At 37.3% G+C, this 25,047-nt stretch overlaps 1 protein-coding gene across 2 annotated transcripts in view; it reads right to left on the bottom strand.

The window, feature by feature from the left end:
- LOC136856825 (protein argonaute-2) overlaps positions 1-25,047 on the bottom strand; it is a 467,999-nt gene that overhangs the window by 102,352 nt on the left and 340,600 nt on the right. For both annotated transcript variants that reach the window (XM_067134979.2, XM_067134978.2), the window contains exon 16: positions 9,908-10,125. In XM_067134979.2, coding sequence (XP_066991080.2) covers positions 9,908-10,125 — 218 coding nt within the window. The remainder of the gene's footprint in view (positions 1-9,907; positions 10,126-25,047) is intronic.

Below are 25,047 nucleotides of genomic sequence, written 5' to 3'. Positions count from 1 at the left end.
ATAAAGCTACCTTTCGCTCTGGTCTGTGCCAAGAAACAGATTCAAAAGTAAAGCATATATCAAGAAATGGTAGTCAGAGGAAGAACAGCATACACTACTTTAATTACTTACTTCCTCTTCATGGACAGGCTATTAAGCCTGGTACAACCTCAGAAATGGAACTATTTTGCCTCTTTTTCCAACAGCATGATAATCAAGGACAATCTTTGATATTCCATTATCCCTCAACCTTAAAATCACGTCTTTCCAATATGTCCTATTTAAAGTTAAAATAAATCTTTCATATACGGTATAAAAAATATATTAATTTGTTCTCCCATATCATCATTTTATTTTTAATTAATTTATTTGATTTCATAGCCTAATTATTTTGGAGGGAGTTGTGCTAGGAGGGTTGATACAGAACATACAAAATATCTGAATATTATGTCCCGAATGAACACCCATTCTTGAAAATAGGATATCTTTAAACTAACTTCCAAAAGAGGAAATATTTATCCCTTAATTACTTGTACATAAAATTTAGTTCTGCACAGAAATATTTTCATCTTCTATTGGACACAGTTCTACTCTCATGAAAAATGAAAATCCCCAGCCTGTTTCCAGTCTTTCGACCGGATCAGGAATGGAATGAATGAAGCCTCCATCTAGCGACCAGGATAGGCATTATTGGCTGCCAAAACCTGTCGTACTGCTCTGCAGCAATGATCAATGACTGACAGATGAAATGAAATGATACTGGAGTGTGCTGCTGGAGTGAAAGAAGACAGGGAAATCTGAGTACCAGGAGAAAAACTTGTCCCGCCTCCACCTTGTCCAGCACAAATCTCAAATGGAATGACCAGGATTTGAACCACGGAACCCAGCGGTGAGAGGCAGGCGAGCTGCCGCATGAACCATGGAGTCTCTCACTTCTACTTTCATACAGTTGCTAATTTAACATTCCTTGTTGGCAACAATATAAAAAAATTTATTCCTAAACAAAATGGCTGGGAGTGATTATTGCTTTATTTGAAAGAAGTGTTACTGTGGAGTAAATATCTGCATGTGGTAAAGTGTGCTACCACTATTCTTACAACGAGAACTAATCATTTAATTTTGCATGTATGCTGGGCAGACAATAATTGCACTCATGTTAGAAACCCATTAAACGCAATATATTTTCTATAACATCAGGATAATGGATGTTCATAGTAGAGAATAATAATAATAATAATAATAATAATAATAATAATAATAATAATAATATAATTGGACATTTGCTACTCAAAGTAGTATACTTTAATAACGATAATGACAAATAAGAAGAGGTATGCCAATGTGCTAAAAGACAGTGAATATTTTGGAAGTGAAGAATTGGCTGACAAATTTTCAACTGCATTCAAAGTCTCCTTTGACACCATGAGATCAAGAATTACCACAATATGCTACATCTACAAAGGTACTATATTTGCTGGAGAAGGACAATACGACATAGTAGTTTATGCACAGTCCATGCTTCAGCAAGATGACAAACTACTGTAACCCACTTACCATGAGTAAAGGGACTCGCAAACATAGCAAGAATGCCTACAGAGCTATTGAGTGCATATTTCCCAGAGAGCACGTTGGGAAAAATATCACATCATATGAATGAACAGATTTCTGTTTGTTATATTTTATTATGAAAGTTTACGTTTGTTAAATAGTCTGTTGGCAGTGCAAGTGAAATTTGCTCAGTGTAGCTGTATCTTGTGCTTTGTGAATAAATGAATAAATAAATAAATAAATAAATAAATAAATAAATAAATAAATAAATAAATTACGGTAGAGAAAGAGACTACATGGCCTTTTGTACTTTACTTTTGCGCCTTTCCTGCGTCCAAGGCGGGTCATGTAAAAGAAACTCCAGCTAACTATCATCTCGGGGTAACCCATGCATATTTTTGTTTTACGTGGAATCAAAGGCAATGTTGATACGCTGATAAATATCTCATTTGCCATTTAATACTTATGGATGCCTCCATCTAATGTATCGTTATAACGCAGAAGTATTAATTAGCAAACGCTTTAATCTTAATTTGCCTTATTGTTTTCAAAGCTATGGATAACACCTCCAGTATGTCTCAACTATTATCATTTATTCAGAAAAATATAATGGATAAAGAAGTAAAATCAATGAATTGAAATTATGAAATTAATTAATCCTGCTTTGATAGTTTGAATCATTGTCAATGATCACTGTTAGATCTGTTGCATATTTTACAAAGTATCAGCACTGAAATGACTAGTATTTCATATACACATAATATTTAAAAATAAGAAAAATAATAAATGCAAACTTGCACGGGAAATATTTAGGGTTAAATTAAGCTGTTATTGTTATTTATGTACATTATTTCGCATCAACGTCGTAGTTCCTCTCTTCTTAGGACAGATACCATATATTGAGTCTATCTCCGAAGTATTACTGAATATGAGCTTAAGGATAAAGATTTCTTATTTTTATAACAAACATGTGCTAATATTCATTTAAAATTGTACTGTCAATTATATAACATAAATAATCGACTAGATTCTCAAATGTATTAGAAATTTATCATGTGACCTTGTGTGATTCAATCAAATATATACAGGAAATACCACTGTCACAAACACTATGTGACTTCTACCCATTTGGAATTATTTACAGACAGTAACAATGATTAATCATGTCTACTAATGCCTGCCATAGTTAATATTTGAAAACATGTGACTTTACAGTAAAATTACTAAGTTAAAATAGTCAATTAAATGCACTATTCTTCTCATAAGTATTCATTCGGATGATCTACCCTATTGTATCTCATAAATATCACAATACGTTGTCACTATCACAGGATATGGATTATCGATCAAAGAAATAATGTCATCGTATAATAAACATAAATGATCCTAGTCTGCGCCAGTATTTTCTTCTTTCTCTTCAAATGTATCATTTACTTCCATTATATCATCATAGCAATATATTCTTTCAATTCTTCCATCATTACATTCACATAACATCGTAATATCTTCTTCTTTTACTGTCTCATATGGGTCATATCGTATCTCTTCTAATTCTTTCAAATATTCCACATATATAACCTATCTCGACGCATAAATAAATGCGCTTTCAATTATCCATATCATTGGATCAATATCTTCATATTTAACATCAACATATCTTCCGTTCACCGTCATAACCTTAATCTGACTTCTCTCAACAACGTATAACATGCATATATTAACAAAAATTTCTGTATTTTATCGAAGATCCTAAAGTATTCTACATCTAAACACTTCACATATTATATGGCATAATCTGTTGTGATTTTTTTATGTTTCATTGGAATGATATCGTCACACTATTAAATCACATTCCCTTACTGGAGTATGTTGTATTTCTTAAGAAGAATACCAATTTCCACCAACATACCAACACAATAAATAAGCCGCACGCGATAAACTAACAACTTGAATCATTCTGAAGATATTAACAACCGAGTATCTACTTTTCAACTACAAGCAACCTACATTTTATTTTATCTAGCAATTAAATAAATTCGCCTACGAAACTTATCTTTGTCCATTCGCTCCTGGGATTAGACCATTTCTCGTTCGTCATCTGCAGCTTCGGTTGGTAACCATTCTCCTCCAATAACCATTGGATTGTCACCTGGAATTGTCGTTCCTCTCTGCTGTCATCTCCGTTCGATTTCATCTGGACAGTCGGCCCCATAGTCTTCTTAGAAACTTGTAGCGGTCTTGTCTTGCGCAATTGGAAGATAAAAATGCATAGATGAAAACAGCTGTAACATTCTGACATGATCAAAGCCTTCTAACATATGAATTATATCAATGATAATTCAATATTTGTTTATGTAGCTTTAACTTCACACAGTACTGTAATATGTCTGCTATATCTTCAATTTTATATATGACATATAGAGTTGTTAAATGAACTGATATATAGAGATGCGTTGTATCGAATTCCTTCTTATCAGAACGAAGGCTTAGACTATGCCGTCTTCTTTATGTTCTGTCTTTCATTCCTTACAATATTCAATGTATATAACGCATATATTTTTATTATATTTATGCGTTATTCTTTATTATAACCGCTATAAATATCTCTTCTTTTGCAGGATTACTTCAATTTCAATAATTTCAAGATGTGTATTTTGCTTGTCTACCTTAGTACGTCCGCTTTACTTGAATGTTTGTTCATTTGTATATTTTTTAAGTGTTGGTTTTAACAATTCAAATTCTTATTTCATCTCAGCCACTGCCATTATGATCCTGACCATTTGGACTTTGCGCTGCACCGTATTCCTTTGACATTTTACAACATTTATGCATTGTGTTCAATTTCATTACCGGTAATCACGTTCATCTCGATCTGACTTAGTTTTACTCTTGGAACAATGGAATGGCATACTGTGTTGTGAAGTCACTTAACAAAAATCTGGATGATCTTTATGCGAAGGATGGTAAAAGAGTGTAATATTTCTCAATGACAATGCCTCTGAGAAAGGCTCAGATTCTTTCCAAGAGCACTTCGCTATGTTGATGTGACTGACTTTAAGAAGATAAAGCAGCTTTGTGAGCAAGCACACGTCAGAGATATTTTTGGTTAAGATCAATATGTACTGCAAGAAGAATGATTCTGTTGGCAAGTATACCACCACAGACAAAATGCTGGAGCATTTATGAGAACATTATAGTTTCCGAGTGTTTATGAAGTCATAACCAGTGAAGCACTGCATGAAAATACTTTCAACGCGTGATGCCAAGATCTTTCCATGTTGTAAACATGGAAATACATACAGGTCAGCAATCAACTGGGCCATTCCGATAGGATATCAGACCACATCAAATTGTCGTAAGATTTGCTGAATCAATATTAGAAACAGGATGCAATGTTACAACAGAAAATATGTTCAATTCTATACCATTGTCAGTTGAAATTCAACGTCACAGACTCTCTCTAGTTACCATACTCGGGAAGAACGAATGGCACATTCCCGCAGAATTCAGTAAGGGAAAGGACCGTGAAGATAGCAGTTTATATGGGTTTGTTGAAAATATGACAATGCGTTTCCTATGTACCAGAAAGACACTGGGTGGTTATTCTGCCTTACAACATGCACTTTCCTGAGACTATTGATGAAAATTCCAGAGAAATAAAAAAGGAAGGGATTCTAACATTCTGTAATGCTACAAAGGAAGACTTTGACATGATGAAGTGACTGCTGTATATTTACTGAGAAAATCAGCTACTTTCCAGACAATATGGATTGCACAAGGAAAAAGTTTAACTACGTTGTATATATATACATACATATAAAAACTGAACATTAACATCATTAACTGAAAAATAACACTAAAATTTCGAAGATTAATAACAATACATAGTCTACAGCATTTAACATTTGGAAATACAAAAAAACCAAGTTGAAGTACAATACATTCGATATTAGAACATTAACAGGAATTTGAAGGGAACTATTGTGAATACAGATGTGATTTTAAAATAGACAAAGATCCTTGTAAAGTGGCGATCACCAAAAGATTGATTCTGGATTTCTGTAAGCCAATTCATAAAAATCCTACTAATAGTGCCACGTGCCCCTCATAAACCCTATACTTCCATAGTTTTCAGCATAAAATTTAATTTACGTGTATAGATGATGTTCTTTTGAACATTATGCTCCATTCAGACTGTTTCTAGCAAGACAAATAGACAACTTCCTGTTATGCTTTACGCCATGATGAACATTGGTGAACAGTTAACAGTTTTATCAATCATCAGGCTCAGAGTCAGCAAAATATGCCTATTGTCGTGGCCACCAAATTAGGCGGGTCAGAGAAATTACGCCGTTGCCAAGGTTATGTAGCAACTGGCGAAGAAATGTCTAACTGAACACATCATTTCGGAGCGCGAGGCAAGTTGTTCTGTTTCAAGCTCCTGATGTTACTTCATAAAATGCTTCAAAACAAATTATACTACAAGCTTCAGAAAAGTCTGCTGATTTCAGTGGTATAACTATTTCCATATAAACCACTTCAAATAATTATTTAAAATAAAATCTTGAATGAGTAAATTTAAATCCGTAGAATCATGTACTGCAAATTTCAGTAAGCAGCCAAGTTTTTATTTCTTCAGCCAATAAAATTTTGTCTGCGGGAAAAATGTAAAATATTGCCTGACTTATATTTTTTATCTGAAATTTATTTCTGTGAGTCTTGTAATTTTCCTGGAAAATGGACCGGAAAGCAATCATGTAAATGTCGCTGGCTGAGGTAGCACAGGCTGCAGGACGCCATAAATACTTTCGGATTACATATTAATCTGTATCAGTTTTATTACATTATAACTTCAAATATCTGAATACTGTCTATTGTACTGAGTAATATGGAAAAAGAACTACTTTAAAGAATAGGTTAACATTAATTTACAATGAATTAAGAATCGGTTTCTAGCTTCAAGGCAGTCTAAGATTTCTTAGTCACTGTCATCACACATCTCACTATCTGTCGAGTCGTCATTTACACTGATGATGAATGGCTCCATTCTTTCGCCTCTTACTATTTCCTTGGCCCAATCGTCTGTTTGAAGATTTTCGCGCGATTGAAGTACTTTTCCCAATCTGCAGCAGTCACACGTGTTGTATGTCCGGCGCTCCCTTTCTCGCTTCGCCAGCCAGCTGCACGCGCGCCTGTGTATCATTCTGCTAGCTTCGACGCGCAGCCCTCAGTGCGCGTGCCTGACCATCGAGTGTACTATAAATAGGAGCTCCCGGCCTGCTCATTGCCCACTTGCCCCGGTGTCCAGCTCCAGAATACACCCTACGTCGAGCACGGAGGCTACTCCTCTTGAAAATGTGCTTCGACCAGGTGGACTGAATTTCTGGCAGTACGAGGTTTCACCTCTGGTCACCGCTCCCTTACCTGTTTCCGCTGCCTATGTTCCGTAATTCTTTTACAAGCCATTTTCATTCCCTAATGTATGCAAGCTCCCTTAGTTTCGCTAGGTGGAATTTCTTCAATCAATTGAACTTGCTTTTTAGGAATTCAGGCACTTCAACAAACAAAGACTCTCAAAGACATTCATGTTAGTGTGCCAGATAGTTTTCGACTATCAACGTGTCAATTCACAAAGACTATCTTTTCAAGATAGAAGTGTATATAAAGACTGTAAACCTGTACATATTGTATAAAGACAGACTTTTCTCAAGATTCAATATTCCTTTTTGCTTCAAAATAAATTTCAGTTATTTGTGTAAATATCATAAAGTGAAGCAATAAAAGTTGTGTTTTGTAAACTTCAACCTTGGTTACAACAACACGGTCGATGGCTTCTGACGTGAGTTTTTCTGCGTCCTTTATTTTGAATGTCTTGGTCGTCTCTGGCACTTCTCTCTTGACTTGAGCCCAAATCAATTCACATTCAGTATCCATTTTAACAGCACTTACAGTGCGAGCTCAACAGCTGCATGACAGGGAATGACTCGGGGAAGGTGGCCTGGAGCGGATGGGCTTCAACTAGATAGCACTGCACGATCAGCGTTGCCAATCCGTGCTCGGAGGTAAGCGATTCTCGACCATCTGTCGCTTTGCCGTTCCCACATCTGACGACAGTGCAGTTTTCCTCACCCGCCTAATTTGGTGGCCTTGACAATAGATGGAACTACTGTACATAAAAACTATGGAAAAAAGAACTCTGCTGGGATCACACAGAAAAACGAGCCTCGAGAACTGAAAGCGAATATCAAAATATTGGAAGGGATTCCCGTCAAACATCCTCTCCAGCCTAAATCATTTCTGCAGTCTGAACGGTATGTTTTCTGTAGTCAAACAGAAAAACAGAACACCTGTGCAGAATGTATTGCAAATTTGTGTGCAGAGTTCATAAAGAAACAGTCGTGTACTGCAAGACATCTTTTCAGCTAGGACAAGGAGAAGATGCATAAACCAAGGCCCTAGGGACAAAGTAAAATTGGAAGAATGAAGATATACTAAATTATTTCAATCTTTCTGATTTCAAAAACATGACCACATGTTTCCTATTAGCTTATATTATTTCTGTATCATTTTAAATAGTTCAGGAAGTTTTAATGTGACAAACTGTTTTACAGTGATAATTTTATTATCATGCTATTTATTGTATTTCCGAATGTTGCATTTAACAGATTTTATTTCTCGTTATTATACTTGCTTGATATTCGTATATATTTTCATAATATGTTACTGTAAGTATGTAAATGTATTATTTTAAACTTTTGAATTCATGTTAGTTAAACAATCGTTATGCATTAGGATTACTCTGCAGGACAAAATACATCAACTAATGTAGGGTTAATTTTAGGTGTATCTTTAATTTCTGTGTAATCCAAGTACTATAATGACACCCAAAAATATTTTGAAGATGTCAACAGTTACATTTTGAACTCTTTACTGCATACTCCTTTTCTATCAAGGTATATTTTCTTCAATGTTTTGCTCAGCAAACCTATCTGTTTGATTCGAGATCTCTTTCATGAAATCCTTCAAATAAAAAAAAAAGGGGATGAAATACTCTGTTGATGATGAAATCTGAATGCACATTATGGGGCAGCATTAAGATTGGTATTGAACATTTATTTCTTAACTACCAATTCACTTGGTACTTCCATAGCATTCCTACCTTTGCTTTTAAAAAAAATGTTAGTACATATAATCTCATTTAAAACAGCACTTGCACTGTACAAGAACTGTTTAAACAACTAGACAAAAATAATTTTTATGAAAGCTGGTGATGGGGATTCTTCTTTTAATGTGAGGTACAACTACACAGTCATCATTCTCTCTCAACTCTAATCAGGAAAAAAAAGACATCGACACTTTAAAGAAAAGGTATAAGCAAAGGAAAGGTAAAGTCATGGCAGACATAAAAACAACAGACTACCAAGACCTCCCAAACCTACTGTCACTGAAGTTTGGAAGAGAAAACATGATGATCAAAAAACATTAGACAATACAGATGAAAGTGGCACAAGTAAGAGGAAGCAATGCCATCAGCTGGACCCTTGAGGTTGCCACCACACACTCCTAAGTACAGCGCCCTGGGTTGCGAGGGAAAAAAGTGTCACGTGTTTTAACTGCCTCTTACAACAGGCAGGATGCCACAAATTCATAGAGGGTTTTAAGAAGGCTGTAAGTTGCTACATTTCAGCCTAGATATTCTCTTAGAGAGAGTAAAAGCTTACATCTTATACATGACATTATTGAAGTAATTTAATGCTGGAAAAGTTCTGATAGGTAATCACAATAAAAGATTGCTGAATTGGAACATTTCCAATATAATAAGTACAACAACTAAGAGCCAACTATCCCATCAATTCTTCCTGGTACCATTTAAGAGACTGATCAACTTCAATATCTTGCACCAAACTAAGATGACTGCCTGGTGCAGAGAATTCAGTATAATCAGGAAGGAATTGTGATAGTGGAGACACACTACACATTGAGATTTTCGTGTGTCCCATAGGAAATGCCCATGTTCGTCAGCACATGTCATTAGAGTACTTCTTATGTTCAACAGAGTTGCAGAAGACTTTAGGAAGGGATATTTTCATTCAACTTTTTAAATGTATGGAGTGTCAAACTGTTAATGATTATATTTTCTCCATGAAGGAAATTTGTTAAACCAAAACCATCATGGTTTCATCCAGAGATAAAGTGACTAAGTTTTACAACCATATAATGAAATGGGTAACATCCCTTTACTTGCCCATGACACTCACAACACACTCAGGTATACCATGAACACTTGTCTATACCTATGAAGTGCACATATTATTCAGGAGACTATGTCAAAATTTTTTTGGATGTTGAGTGTATACAAAATACTGTCTAAACTACTTACCATAGGACTCTCCTTTATCTGGAACAACAACTAGTATGAGTTGCATGTTTTTCTCCTTGTTTTCCTTAAAATAAGAAATTATCTTCTCCTTTGCTCGATTGAAATCTGCAGGATATCTGGGATTTCTTACTGGTGGTTTCAAGAAAGTAACAGGCTGAGGTTGTTTTATTTCCATTCCAAGTCCTGCTCCAGCTCGCTGCAGATCAGCAACTGCTTTCCTGTAATACAGTGATAGTTATTAATGATAATAATAACAATGGTGTTGGAAAGGTTTCAATAATGTAACAATACTGGTGACGTTACAATCCTAAGACTAAGATATTAATTACTACTAATTGCTTACATACTACACAAACATTCATTATCATTAACCTCAAAATTAAATAGTGTTTATTAAATAAACATTCAATGGGACTAGTTTCGACCTACTTAAAGGTCATCTTCAGCAATATCGCGTGTAGAATAAAGTATCTGAAACACAGTTGTTTTAAAGATGTTCTTAAATCAAGTAAGTTTGACAATATGAAAAACTGTTTATAGAATTTCCTGAAAACACATTTGTTGTAAGAAATGAGTTCACTTAGCTGTAGGAATATACGAGTAGAAGGAGTCTTAAAATATTCTTTGTAGTATTCAAGAACATAGATACAATTAAAAATTCACAGTCTTGATGTGATGTGGAAATGGGCACATATGCATAGTGTTGTTGTGGTAGAGGAGGAGGAGTCTTATGAAATTATTCTTATCACTGTGAAGTGTAGATACACTGTGACGTACCCACTCGGCCCACAGATGTATGACAAAATATAACGTGGCGGGTCACTTTAATATTAAAATAAATAAATGATATCCCATGGGCACCAGCCTTCAAGCTTATGGCTTGAAAACGAAAGTTGATAATTAATAATAATAATAATAATAATAATAATAATAATAATAACAATAATAATAATAATAATAATAATAATACGTAATGAGATTCAAAAAACTCCCAGGGGTGAGTGACAAAACACAAATCATTAAGTACACTAACTTGGAATTTTAGATCATTAATAATAATTTCAGAACATACAAATTAAAACAGCTATTTATTAGGATGAAAAATGTGATGTAACGGCATATTAACGAAATCTGAACTTACGGAAGCAAAAGAAAAATTGAATGAAATTAACTCTAAGAAAATGAACTGTTGCGCGAAGACTTGCAGTAACTTATGCCATAAGCTCACCATATGTAGACTCTGTTGTCTTGAAGCTGATGATGGGTGGATCTCTCGTACCAGCTGCCTCATCTGTTGTTGGACTCCAGTCCTACTTATGCTTTTCCTGCCTTTAACACTTCCTACTTTACTCCTTACATAAAGTCGTAATGAGTCCTAATTTTAAGTGCAAAACCACCATGGGTTATGTTCATGGAGAGAATACACTTGTATTCTTCCGTATTACGGAACAGTAATGTAGCTAAATTCATAATAAAAGCTCTCCTTCCCTATACTAGTCAAAACCGGTCTCCCGTTGACTACCTCTCGTCACTGAGATAACAAGTCCCAATGAGAGTAACTTTTGAGTAGTATCCTACGGTACTACTCAAATACGAAGTGAACTAAGTTAAAATCTTCTCTGATGTGCAGACGTAGAATTGTAGTAAGAGTGTCTTCCAAGAGTGAGAATAAGAATGTCCGAATACGAGTGACAATCTGCTTACGAGTAAGAATAAGACTGCCCTCCCCAGCTCTTGTCTTCGAAGTATATCGGTTCAAATGTCTCCTTCCATCAGCCACATCACATGGTCCAGTAAGATTCGAGGTCTCATCCCTTCTCCTATATTTTTCTGTGAATCCATCACGTTGCTTCATTACGTTCATTCACATAGGCTGAACTTTCCCGCTGAAATAAAGCGTCAGGTAGCGAAGTTCGAAAAGTGGGCGTTTATAATGTATCAACCGTCTCTTCATGAGGTAGAGAGGGTAATATCTCTCGTAACCTTGATGACGTACTTTTCCTGGAAATGGGCTGAAATTAGCCTGCTGACTCTGGTCACCTCACAACGGCTATTGGAAAATTTACTGCAAGTTATTAATATGAATGATGTTGAAATACTTTACCCAATAATTTGTTCGTTCATAATACGTTATAGCTGCAATACAAAGAAATGAAATGATGAATGAAATGGATGATAAAAACCCTATATATATATATATATATATATATAATTTAAAAATGACCTATATATACATCTTATCAATTAATTATATAGTTCAATAAATGAAAACATGCAGTGATGTCCCAAACATCACAACACTTTAAAATCATAATCTTGATGAGATGTAGAATTGAGCATATATGCAAAGTATAGTCTTAGTAAAATGTGAGTTGAACAAATATATTATTGCAGTGGAAAGGAAATTCTATATAGTTGTGTATAAAGAAAGCTATGTAAAATGTTGAAGGTATCCATGGACTTTAAAATATGAAAGTGAAAAGGCACTTGAAGATATGAATTAAGTTAAAAAATGTATATTCTTTGTATTAAAATGGTGGAATGAATTCTCATCTAATGCTAATAATAAAGAAAGGAAAAATATTTATCATCAATCAATTACCACTACTGATCTGCATTTAGGCAGTCGCCCAGGTGGCAGATTCCCTATCTATTGTTTTCCTAGCCTTTTCTTAAATGATCGCAAAGAAATTGGAAAATTATTGAACATTGAAGAGGTACTCCTGAAGCCTGTGGTAATGTGATGGGGAGGGCCCACGTAAAATAAACGGTGGTTGGTTCGCGTGGATGTTGACGGGGTGGAAGGAGTACCTTCGGTTGTAGGGCTGTTTTGTCTTATGTTATGTAAAAAAAAAAACAAGGCATCACTGGGATATGTGTTTAATTGATTGTACAGTTGAAGGTGTGCCGTAAAACTACCTCTGTCTACAATATTTGTCTATTTATACAGGTGAAAAGTTGTATGTAACAAATTGTATACTGGTAATTTTATAAGTACGTAATTGGTTACATTAAACCTTGTAAAGTGGCGCCCTGTGGAGGTTGAGGGCGTTAGAATAATGATAATGATAAAAGAAAAAATGTAGTTGATAATTCCAAATGGAGTATTAAAACATATTAAAGCTAGTAAAGAGACATTACCTTTGCTCACTTCTCCTATTCTCATCATATGCCCATACCACCTTAGCTTTGTTGTTTCTATCCTGTCTTGAAGTTTCCAGATTCTTGTCCTTTTCCTTATCTCTTAATTTCTAATTCTATCCTTTCGGGTCTTGCCCTCGATACCTCTTAGGAATTTCATCTCCACTGCCTGTATTCTACTCACCTCTCGTTTTCTTGTAGTCCAGATCCAGCTGCACAGGTTAGTATGGGTTCATAATAGGTTGAACATAATACTTTCTTACATTTCTCGGTTCCACAAAATACCCCTTACACTCTGGTAGAAGCTGTTTGCTTGTTGTATTCTTTTCCCAACTTCCTTGGTTATCTTTCCATCTTCTGTGAACACACTTCCCAAGTACTTGAAACTTTTAACCACTTCCAGAATTTTACCATTGCAAGTTATGAATCTCATTCCGTATTGACGGTGAAAGAATTTTACCATTCAGTTTTATATGTCCTTTTCCTTCCTTCCAGAGTCCTGCAGCCAGGCTCACCGCGCAACACTTCAAACCCATGGGCTCCGGCAGCCCAGCCCGTGCAGTGCCGTTCTCTTCTTACGCGGCAGCGTACTGGCCCACAGCACTGGTCTCATACAGCCCACCGCAGTCCACCGCACTAGGCGGGCTCAGTAGAATAACCTTGAGTACTTTTCCACAATAACATGTGCGCCGTGCACAACGAAATGTTCACGTCACACTACTATTCGGATCATTCCTCTACGAATTCCCACATGCTAATAACATATTTTAAAGTACGCTAATCACATTTTGAAATTGAACGGTAGAGATTTCTCCTGCATTGTAATAATAATAGTAGTAGTAATAATAATAATAATTGAAAACAAACAGAAACTTTAATATATACTAATATTCATTCGCAATTGACATCAAGTTAACTGAAAACGAATCTAAATAACACGAAGCATATTCATAGGACTTCATTCGCGCTTACCTCAAAATAACATATAAACAGAAATGACGTGCAATATGGCAACAACAAAAACAAACCTGAACATAGCTTTTACTGGCTTTTACTTAGTTGTGCGTAGTTTATTGGCCATTGTTAATGTGGTGGAATGGAATTACTGTGAATGAAAAGAGCATCAGCACTGTCTGGTTGTATAAGAGACCGCCGTGCGTTGAGAATGAAGCCCGCTGAACTGAAATTTCTCTCTGAAGCTGAACTCGATGCTTTCATACATATTACTTTCTTATTGATCTGGTGAAATTTTGGATAGTTTTGTCCATTTGTTCTCCAATAGGACGCTATATCTATCTTCTTCCATTCCACAATTTTGCTTTAAATATCTTTCCAGCTCATCTGTTGGAATAAGAGCATCATGAACGTCAGTCCACGAAGAAAATTTCATTACTTTGGGGGGTTGTGGCATAGTCGTGGGGTCTGATGAAATGGCGTATGGCTGTTAGTACCGGGAGTGTCCGAGGACATGCACGGCTCGCCAGATGCAGGTCTTTTGATTTGACTCCCGTAGGCGACCTGCATGTCGTGATGAGGATGAAATGATGATGGAGACGACACGTACACCCAGCCCCCGTGCCAGCGAAATTAACCAATTAAGGTTAAAATTCCCGACCCTGCCGGGAATCGAACCCAGGAGCCCTGTGACCAAAGGCCAGCACGCTAACCATTTAGCCATAGAGCAGGATGTGGACTCTGATGACACAGAAACATCAGAATGCCCGTCATTCAAGCACACCTCGTTCATCGTAAGTTTTTTATCTAATCATAAAAAGACAAAATCAGTTCGACTCCTTTAATCTACACTAATATAATAAAGAGAGAGCGCAAATTCTGTTAGTTTGTGTATATCTGGAGGGTAATCTCAGAAACTACTGGACCGATTCTAAAAATCCTTTTACTAATGTAAATATACATTATCCGTGAGGGACATAGGCTGTATTTTATTTTCAAAACAATTCAAGGTGAGGGCGACGGGGGAGATATAAAAATTATAGGCTAATATAGGCGAAATATCGAATTTGTCGTGCAAGGACGAGACTAAGCTCATTTTAAGCCCCTTGACCCAAAGAACAAATCTCGGTAAGCCCTATTGGGCCCGAAAACCATGTTTTAAGGCCCTAAAACCGATCGTTATGGAGATATTGGCACCACACTACCCCTGCTCTAGGAATCGGATAAGGAATTGAACTGCCGTAACCATGGCAACGCCAGCTCAAGGGTGCTACAGCAGAACGATTATGCATGTACGTTTGGGCACAGCTGCCAACTAAAATTTGTACACATAATCGCTGAGCATATCTACAATATATCTCAAAAACTTAACATGTTACAGACGTGAAGTGGTATTTATAATCTCTTTTAAAAATAAAGAGACATGTCTCTCTTTTTTTGTTTTCGGAAAATCTACATAGGTGGGGGTGGAGGAAGGGCTGATAAAGGGGTTGAATTCTTTTTATGCAGATACTTATATCCCAAAACCTGAAGATGTTACAGATGTGGAAATACGTATTTGTAACCTCCTTTAAAAATAAAGAATTTTTTTGTTTTACTTGAGAGAAGACATTCTCACATGTACAGTTCTATGTCGCTTGGTCATCTGTCCCAAAAGGTAATACCACAAACTTGGTTTACAATGAGTTTCTGGGGTAAATGAAACTCAATTTTTCAGTGAGGTTTTATACTTCAGTGATTTTCAGATAATGTCTTAGTACAGTGCTGAGGAATGATTACTTTTATCAAATTACGAAATCCACGCGAGAAGCCGCGGGTAACTGCTAGTGTGTACATAAAGTTCTCCGCAGATCGTACAGCACACAAAATTAACGTCTTTCCCATCACCGTCAACTGCAGGCTTGAATACCAACCAAATACGACTTAAGTTTAGGACCAGGTTCAGAAGTCCTGTATAGTGCGGTTTTAATTTAATTTGTTGCTTCTTATTTTTAATTAACGATTTTTGCCACGGTTTCTTTTCTTTTGGAACTACAGTCCACATTCGTTTCCGATAACAGGATAGACAGAGAAGTCAAACTGAAAACCACAGCAAATTTGATCGGCTCCACTCGACCATAATGCAATGCACTCCGCTGACACGCAGTACACTACACATTGAAGCAGTCAGCCCATAGAACTACCACAGCACTATCCTTGGCTCACCGCGTACGAATGACAGAGCGCTGGCCCAGACCGGCCCATGCGATGACGTCATGGGCTTCATTTGTTCAAGCCTTTCAAAGCCCATTGCAGTCTACTGCTGAAGCAGCTCATGGGCTGGGCCTCTCTGCAGGACTCTGCTTCCTTCCTTCTTTCTTTCCTTCCTTCCTTCCTTCCTTAATTCCTTCCAGGCTTTCATTGCCTGTCTTCTTAATCTCTGTTTAATGTTCTTATGAATTTCACCTATTACAATGCTAAAAAGAGAAAGATGTTCCACCTATTCAATACAATAATATTGTTGAACGAATTAATGTAGTGTACCTGTTCGAATGGTGTTTTATCGAATTTTGGGAGGTTGGTGAAATTTTGTAATGAAATATTGGTTTACGAGGGAGCGAGAATCAGCTGATTACTGTGCCGTTCCGCTGCGGACGAGTGAGAACTGGGTCAGCAGGCCGGCGAAGGTCGCCACGTAACGAGATTACGTCACCTAGCGCGCCGATAGCCAAGAGGGGAGTGACATTCCAGAAAAATCCACTTGCAAGTTTGAAAGACGAATCACGTTGCAGGATAGTCGACAGCCAATGAGAATCAATGAAGGTGTTGGATGGTCGGAGGATCTTTCTAGAAAGAAGTCGAAGCCGAGTCTCTGGAAGAAAATTGAACAGTACGGTCTTTAGAAGAAAGTCGAACAGTTTTTAGCCTCTAGAGAGAAGACGAACGTTCGTATAGTTGCAGGAAGGACAGCGAACAGTATTCTCCAGAAGAGTTAACAAACAGTGGTATTAAGTGTCTATTTCTTGTACTGCACTACGACTGTTATTAATGAGTGCTAATTCAACCTTTCGTAAACTCAATTCAGTATAGTGCGATATTATTACAGCCGCACATTTACCCGGGTGGAACTTTCTAAACCACGGACAGTCAGTGCACTCATTACACCGAGTGTTGCGGCAGAAGCTTGCAGAATGTTCTAGTAAGAACTACAAGGGAAGATGACCATCTAAAGAGAACCTTCGAGAATGAACCTGGCCTATGAACAGTGTTTTACCAGTAATAATGTTCCGTCAGCAAAAAGATGTACTGTAAACTAGTAAATGTGCTCGAAATTCGAAGCTTTTGGTAGATCCGAACCTAAGTGTACATCATTGCGCCAGTTAAGTGCCGTAAGACAATCTAGTGATATACAAGTGTGGATCCCATTTTTAATACACAATTTCAGTTTCAGCTATCTCCGCGAAGACCAGCCGTCATCATGGAGCGAACCAGAAGGAAACCCTGGAATTTTCTGAAACATTGCTGGAGTGATGCAACGCTATTGTACCACCAGGGTCATGATGTGTTAAACCAACATGTGCACGCCAGCGTGATGAATTTGTTCATTTATAAACCACCATAGTGAAGAAGAGTAACCGACATCTATAGTTACGTCCAGACGCCGGAGACTTACATCGGAACAATAAGTACTTTTGTCACATTTCTTCTCTTTCAGTAGATGGCTAGTTAGATTGTATTCTTATTTAATGAAATGTAGTTTCTTTAGAAATGTCTGTATTCAAGTGGTGGTGATGGTAGAGTAGTCGTGGATTCATTGATTTATTAGTTTCAATTTTCTCTTCTTTTGCATTCTCTTGGAATATTGTTATTTGATTCAGTGAGGAATAACCCCAGTTGCCAGCAAATTTCACAAGGTCACGAACAATTAAGGTCTTCAGAAGGAATTATGGGGGAATGAAGCCTAATAATAACCATAACACTACGTAAATCTCCTCTACCGACATCATATTACCTACTCGACAAACCCATCACCGTGGTTACGCAACAGCGTGACCTAGGTGTAATATTCGATACAAAATTACAATTTAAGACCCATATAGAAACATATACAACCAAGGCTATGAAATTACTAGGCATTCTCTATCGCTTCACAGAAATTTCTGACCCCATTGCTCTTCGTCACTTCTTCCTCATGATCACTCAACCTCTCTTAAACTACTGCTCTCCGATTTGGACAACAGCCTCCCCCTCCAATACTAAGCAGTTAGACAGAGCAGTGTCCTTCTTTGCTGCAATTGTAAGGAACAGAAACCCCAAGCTCAGAAATCTGTCTACGCAGCAGGTATTAATGGCAATTAATATGTCACCACTGCGCATCAGGCGACAGGTAGCTGACCTGAGATTCCTTCACAGGATCTTAAATGGACATTACCGCTCGGAACATCTTGTCTCACTCTTCTCTCTCCGTGTTCCTTCCCGCTCCACCAGAACCAAAGACCTTCTCCACATTTCCCACACTCAGCACTTAATACTTCAACGAACTTTCCTAATCCGCCTCCCAACACTCTTTAACAATATTAATAGGAGACAAGAGCTTGATCTAGCATCAAATAGAAGTGTATTCGAGAGGTGTGTAAATAGTATCTTAAAGATAAGTTGATGTGAAGGGATTATACCGCCATCTTGACCCACGACGACTTGGCTATGAACATGGACATTCTCATGGTTTTCGATTTGGACAGTTATTAGTAGGCTGTGTATGTGATCTTGTTATATTTTGTTATGTTTCTTATGTTTTATTATTAAAGTTTACGTTTGTTAAATAGTCTGTTGACAGTGCAAGTGAAATTTGCCCAGTGTAGCTGTATAAATAAATATGTGAATGAATGAATGAATGAATGAATGAATGAATGAATGAATAAATAAATAAATAAATAAATAAATAAATAAATAAATAAATAATCATAGTAATAAAATGTGACTTCATAATAATCATGACGACGAGGATGAAATTAAACATATAAGATTAAAACTACAATTAAATCGGTTTTAATGAACAACTGGTTTGTGAAATAAAGATTGATCTTAGAAGGGATGGTGATTGCTGTGAACAGTAGGCAGCTTATCAAGAAGACGCTTCTAGGAACAATGATTGGGGAAATAATAATAATAATAATAATAATAATAATAATAATAATAATACCCGTGTGGGGATTTACCGGTTACCTCCATCGGGCGCGTCCCATTGGAATTGGGGAAGCTCGCTGGCTCTGCCGCCAGCAGAGACAGAGGGTAGTAGGGGAATAAAATACCACCGTGAAAAAAAAAAAAAAACTGGTCCCTTGCCAGGGTTACGGCGAAGACTGGTAAATGACCAGAAGCCAGAAAACATCTTGAGACAACCTCTAGGGCTAACAACCCTAGTTGTGAAAGGATGGGTACCCGTCCAAAGCAAAGTCAAGTCAAAAAGCATGATGGCACAACATTTCAAGAAACGTACCCCAGGGGGTAAATCTTCGGATAAATCCCTCGTCATGAACGCCATGGCGCACGAGTCTCGTTCAGATTCTGGGGGAGACTCGACATCATGCAAGAGACGAGTCGGAGCATCTCGGTGTACCCCGAAGAGTCAAAAACTCAGGCCAAAATCTAAAACCTTTCTAGCACCTTTCAACATAAATTCACTTACACAAACTGGCAAGCTGAAAACCCTCACCAAAGCTCTTCACGAAAATCAGATATCCATAATGGCCCTACAGGAAACAAGGTACCCAGATGAAGAGATTTTTGAATCCGAAGGCTACAGATTTTTCAAGAGCAAAGCGCAAAGAGGAATCCTCCAATGGAGCTGTGATGCTTGGAATCGCGTTTACTGTTAGAACCAACATCCTTAAATCGGTTGCAAATTTCGAACCTGTGAATGACAGATTGTCTATACTCACAATTAAATGCGCGAACAAAACCTATGCCCTAGTTAACACACATGCTCCCACAAACGATAAGAACAAGTCTGATCCAGATGAAGTTGATAATTTCTGGGACCTACTGGATGAAAAATTAAACAAAATCCCCAAACACCATGTCAAGCTTCTTTTGGGTGACTACAATGCCCAAATAGGTCGTGAACAGAAGTACAAGAAAGTTATAGGAAATTACCCTGCTCACAAAAGAACCAATCCCAACGGCAAAAGACTGGTGTCCATTTGCAAAAATCGCAACCTGCAGGTCATATTTAGGTGTGAGATTTGAAAGTAATTTGCACTGGAAGGATCATGTTGATGACATCGTTGGGAAAGCATACAGATCGTTACACGTCATAATGAGGCTACTTAAAGGAAGCAATAAAGAATTAAAAGAAAAAAGTTACTTAAGTATGGTTCGTCCATTATTGGAATATGCAAACAGTGTTTGGGATCCTCACCAAGAATACCTAATAAAAGAAATAGATAGTGTGCAGAGGTAAGCAGCAAGATTTGTAACAGGCGATTTCAGGAGAAAGAGTAGTGTATCAGAAATGTTAAAGGAACTTGGGTGGGAAACTTTAAGTAAGAGAAAGGAGAAAACTAGACTTATAGGATTATATAGAGCCTATACAGGAGAAGAAGCATGGGGAGATATCTGTGAGAGGCTTCAGTTGGAAAATAATTATATCGGCAGGACAGACCTCAAATATAAAATTAGAAGGAATTTTAGCAGAAGCGATTGGGGTAAATTTTCATTCATTGGGAAGGGTGTGAAGGAGTGGAACAGTTTACCAGGGGTAGTGTTTGATCCTTTTCCAAAATCTGTACAGATATTCAAGAAGAGAATAAACAGCAACAGAAAAAATAAATGAAGTGTTAGAGGGCATTCGACCAGTGCAGGTTATTGTAAATAAAAAAAAATGTGTGTGAATAAATTAATTCCATCCCCTGGTCTAAGGAGTTGGACAGCCAAAGCAGGGGACTGCCTGTAGGGGTGAAGTACAGTGGGGACTTTGAGGGCCCTGGGACCGCTACGGTAGCTGTGAAGGCCCTTCAGGAACTCTGAAAATTGGTGGCAAAAGGGGCTCTGGTTAAGATGCAGCAGGTCGTTATGCTACTTAGGTTCCAGAATGGGTTGAAAAAAAAAAGTAAATAAATGCAGTGTAAAGTTTAATCTTATATCAGTTGTATAGTATCACTTGAAGTAATTCCACATACTGTATATCAGATGACTATATTTTTTAGTACAGGAGATGATATAAGTAGAAATTTGTAAACAATATAAATTTATTAAGGATGAGCTGTGTGTTTAATAGAAAAAATTTGTTAGCGTAAATTGTATTGTATTATAGGAAAATTTTCTTCTATTGTTAATATTTAGTGCTTGACAATAATGTATTTTAGTGTAGCATTTGCCACCGAGGTAGACACCTCATTTGCAAATAAAGAGATTTTGATTTGATTTGAATGCCGACCCACTTTCGCCATCTACCCAGAAAGCAAATGACTTGGGGTTCTCCTGTCCAAGCTCTCGGAGAGTTCCAAATTGATCATGTTGCAATCTCCAGCAGAAACAGCCCTGAGATTATGAATGTCAAGGTAAAGAAAGGCATCAGTGTGGCCTCAGATCATTATATGTCTCTTATCAAATTCAAACCAATTCCCGCAAACACAAGGAAGATAACCAAACAGATCACACGCTTCGACAATGATAAACTTCGGCAATGGATCGAGGAGTTCCAGGAGAAGGCTAGACCAAATGACAGTGACTTTAACAACGCCAAAAGTCTCCTTGTTGAGGCCGCCAAAGACGTTGCAGAAATCAAGAGAAGCAAAAAGCATGCCTGGTGAAATAGTACCCGCGAATCAGTCCTCCAAGAAAGACTCAATGCGTGGAAACAGTACTACGCTACGAAATCAGAAAATGATTGGGAAACCTACAAAACCCAACGTGCCCAAGCAGCTAGGGTGTTCAGGACTGAGAAGCGTAAATACGAAAAATCTCTCATTGAAGAGATAGAACAAAACTTTAGGAAGAATGAAAGCAGAGAGTACTACAGAGCCTTCAAACGCAAACTCACTGGCTATAAACCACCATCTCTATGCTTTGAGCAAAAGGACGGTACACTGGCGACGTCAAGTGAAGAAAATTGCAGCATTCTGGCAGATTACTTCAAGAATTTACTTAACTGCTCTAAACCGCAAAGCGCCATTGAGACCAAGGAACCCTTACTCAGGTACCCAGATTCCAGACCACCCGACAGAGATGAAATCAAGCGCCACATTGCCCGTCTCAAAAATAACAAAGCGCTGGGGGAAGACTCAGTAGTAGCAGAACTATGGAAATATCCCCCAGAGGAATCACTTGATATCTTGCAAAAGCAAATAGAAGAAATTTGGAACAAGGAGACCCTACCCGAAGATTGGAAAATAGCTTTGATCCATCCAATACACAAAAAAGGCAGCATGAAGAACATCAACAACTACAGAGGAATATCTTTACTACCTGTGACTTACAAAATTCTATCACTTGCCATCCTGGAGCGTTTGGAAGCACAAGTCGAACATCAAATAGGTGAATATCAAGGAGGGTTCAGAAAAGGTCGCTCAACAGCTGAACAGATCCAAAATCTCAAAACGATCAACAGATATTGTACACTAAGGTCCAAGCACTATGTGTCTGTATTTGTGGACTTTAAGAAAGCATACGATTCCATTGACCGGGAAGTCCTGCTAAACATCTTAAATGAATTTGGAGTGGATTTGAAACTGCTGGCATTAATTAGAGCCACCCTGACTGATACAAAATGCAAGGTGCAGTTCCACGGATGTCTCTCGCATTCCTTTGACATAAAAACAGGAGTCCGACAAGGTGATGGACTATCCCCGATACTCTTCAACTGTGTTCTTGAAAAGATCATCAGAACCTGGCGGGTGAGATTACAGGAAATCAACTACTGTCCATTGAGAATAGGAACCAAATCCAAGGGGATCGCAACAGACTGCTTAGCATTTGCTGATGATATTGCTGTTCTCTCAAACAATATAGAAACCGCTAGAGCTCAAATTGAAATTTTAAAGGAAATTGCCGAAAAAACTGGTTTGCAGATATCGTTTGAGAAAACAGAAGTAATGACTAACATCAAAGAGGCTCCACCAAAACTCCATACAAAATATGGGGGCATCACCCGAGTAGACAAATTCAAATACCTGAGTGAGATCATCATGAAAAATGGACTGGACAAAGAAGCACTTCAGGAGCGAGTACGCAAACTGGAAATAGCCTACCAAACATCCTGCACAATCTACAAAAAAAAAAAAAAAGGCCTTTCCCAAAACATCAAGATACGTCACTATGAAACAGTTCTGAAACCAGTAGTTCTATATGCAGCCGAAACCCTGTCTCTAAATGCCAACAAAGGACTCCTTGAAGAACTGGAGAAAAGAGAACGCAAAATTGTGAGAGGAATCTTGGGATCAAAGTACAGAAATGGAATCCATCAAAAGAGATCCAACAAGGAAGTCTACAGCAAAATAGAGAAAATTACCGACACAATCAGAAAAAGACGGGCATGATTTTACGGTCATCTGAAAAGAATGGACGGAAGAAAGTTATAGGTTATAAACTTCATGGTTCTGATCCGTATTGAATTGCAAGTACAATGTAATTATTAAATTAATGTAGTAATGGTCCACCTTTCAATACTATAATATGTAATATTCTAAATTACATTAATTAGGGACTAGTTTCGGCCTGGGCTGGCCATCTTCAGCCTTAATGTAAAACACCTAATAACTAAACAAATGTACATGCACACAATTGACATAAAAACAAATGAAAACAAATATATACAAAGTGACATTAAAAACTGGGATGGAATATGAATAAATTTGAAAATGAACTAGGTTCTAACATCTTGAGTATGTTCATCATTGAGAATAATTTCAAGTATTAAGTATTAATTTATATACACAGAACTGTTAGTTCTAATACTGCTGATCATTTCAATAGGAACTGGTAAATGTTGATCCTGTAGTTTGTCATCAAATCTATATGTTTGGTGTTAGCTATATGTAATCCATTGGACACTACCGTAAATAACCACTAGCTGACAGGGAACTGTTAGATGTTGTTTCATCTTCAATCAAAATAATAAATGAGATGCTCTCATGGTGCTTGTTAAATCTTGCTGATATGTTGTTGGACATTGTCAGGACAGCACATGAAAATGTGGTTAACACAGATACATTGTGTCTGGTATAAAATTTTTTGCGATTCTTTGCGGTGCCCATGAAGTTAACCTGATAAATTAGATAAAATTAAATTAATGAATTGATGAGAGAATGTGTTAGTTAGATGGTACAGGTTATATGAGACTTACCTCTCAATACAGCATGAGGTGTGTGGTCCATTGTTGAGTGTGCTTCAGACTAACTGTTGTGAAATTCAAATGAAAAGGAAGGAGAGGGGAGGGGAAGGTCAGAAGGAGAGGGGGTTGGGGAAGGGGGTGGGGGAGGGGGAGGGGGGTTAAGGTGGGGCTGAAGAATGTGGGAAAAAGGATGGTTGTTGAGGAAATGTGCTGTGAATATTATGAAAAACTGAATTATGACTTGTTGGTTTGACATTGCTGAAAATGGGAATTAGAAGGTCAAAAAGGATATTTGGTTTTTCTGAAATTTCATTAAGATTATGATTTGGGTTGAAATATTGATCTAAATGTATGGAGCAGCTTTACTTTCGAAGCAACTTTACTTTCGAATGCTCACTGGAACCTATTTCAAGCCCAAGTTGACAATAGATTATCTATTGAATTATCAAAGAAACAACATACCCTAGACAAAAAGCTGCATAAGTTAATGAACTCTAAACTCAACAACAACCATGCTAAAGAAACCAACAAAAACACCAGGCCTAACATGCCCATCCAATTTCACCCTCTGATCATAAATTTGTCCAAAGTATCACTGACTGAAGACGAAAATTCCATTTTAGCCAAGGGCCCTAAACACAATTGGCCTAATTTTAACACTCTGAACACAGCCATCACTACAACAGTAGAAGCAGAATTAGCCATTAGTAAATTGCCAGCAGATAAACAAGAC

The sequence above is a fragment of the Anabrus simplex genome, chromosome 1 (genome assembly GCF_040414725.1).
Source record: "Anabrus simplex isolate iqAnaSimp1 chromosome 1, ASM4041472v1, whole genome shotgun sequence".
NCBI lineage: Eukaryota > Metazoa > Arthropoda > Insecta > Orthoptera > Tettigoniidae > Anabrus > Anabrus simplex.
The sequence above is the reverse complement of the archived record's forward strand: the minus strand, read 5'-3'. Positions and strand labels throughout refer to the sequence as shown.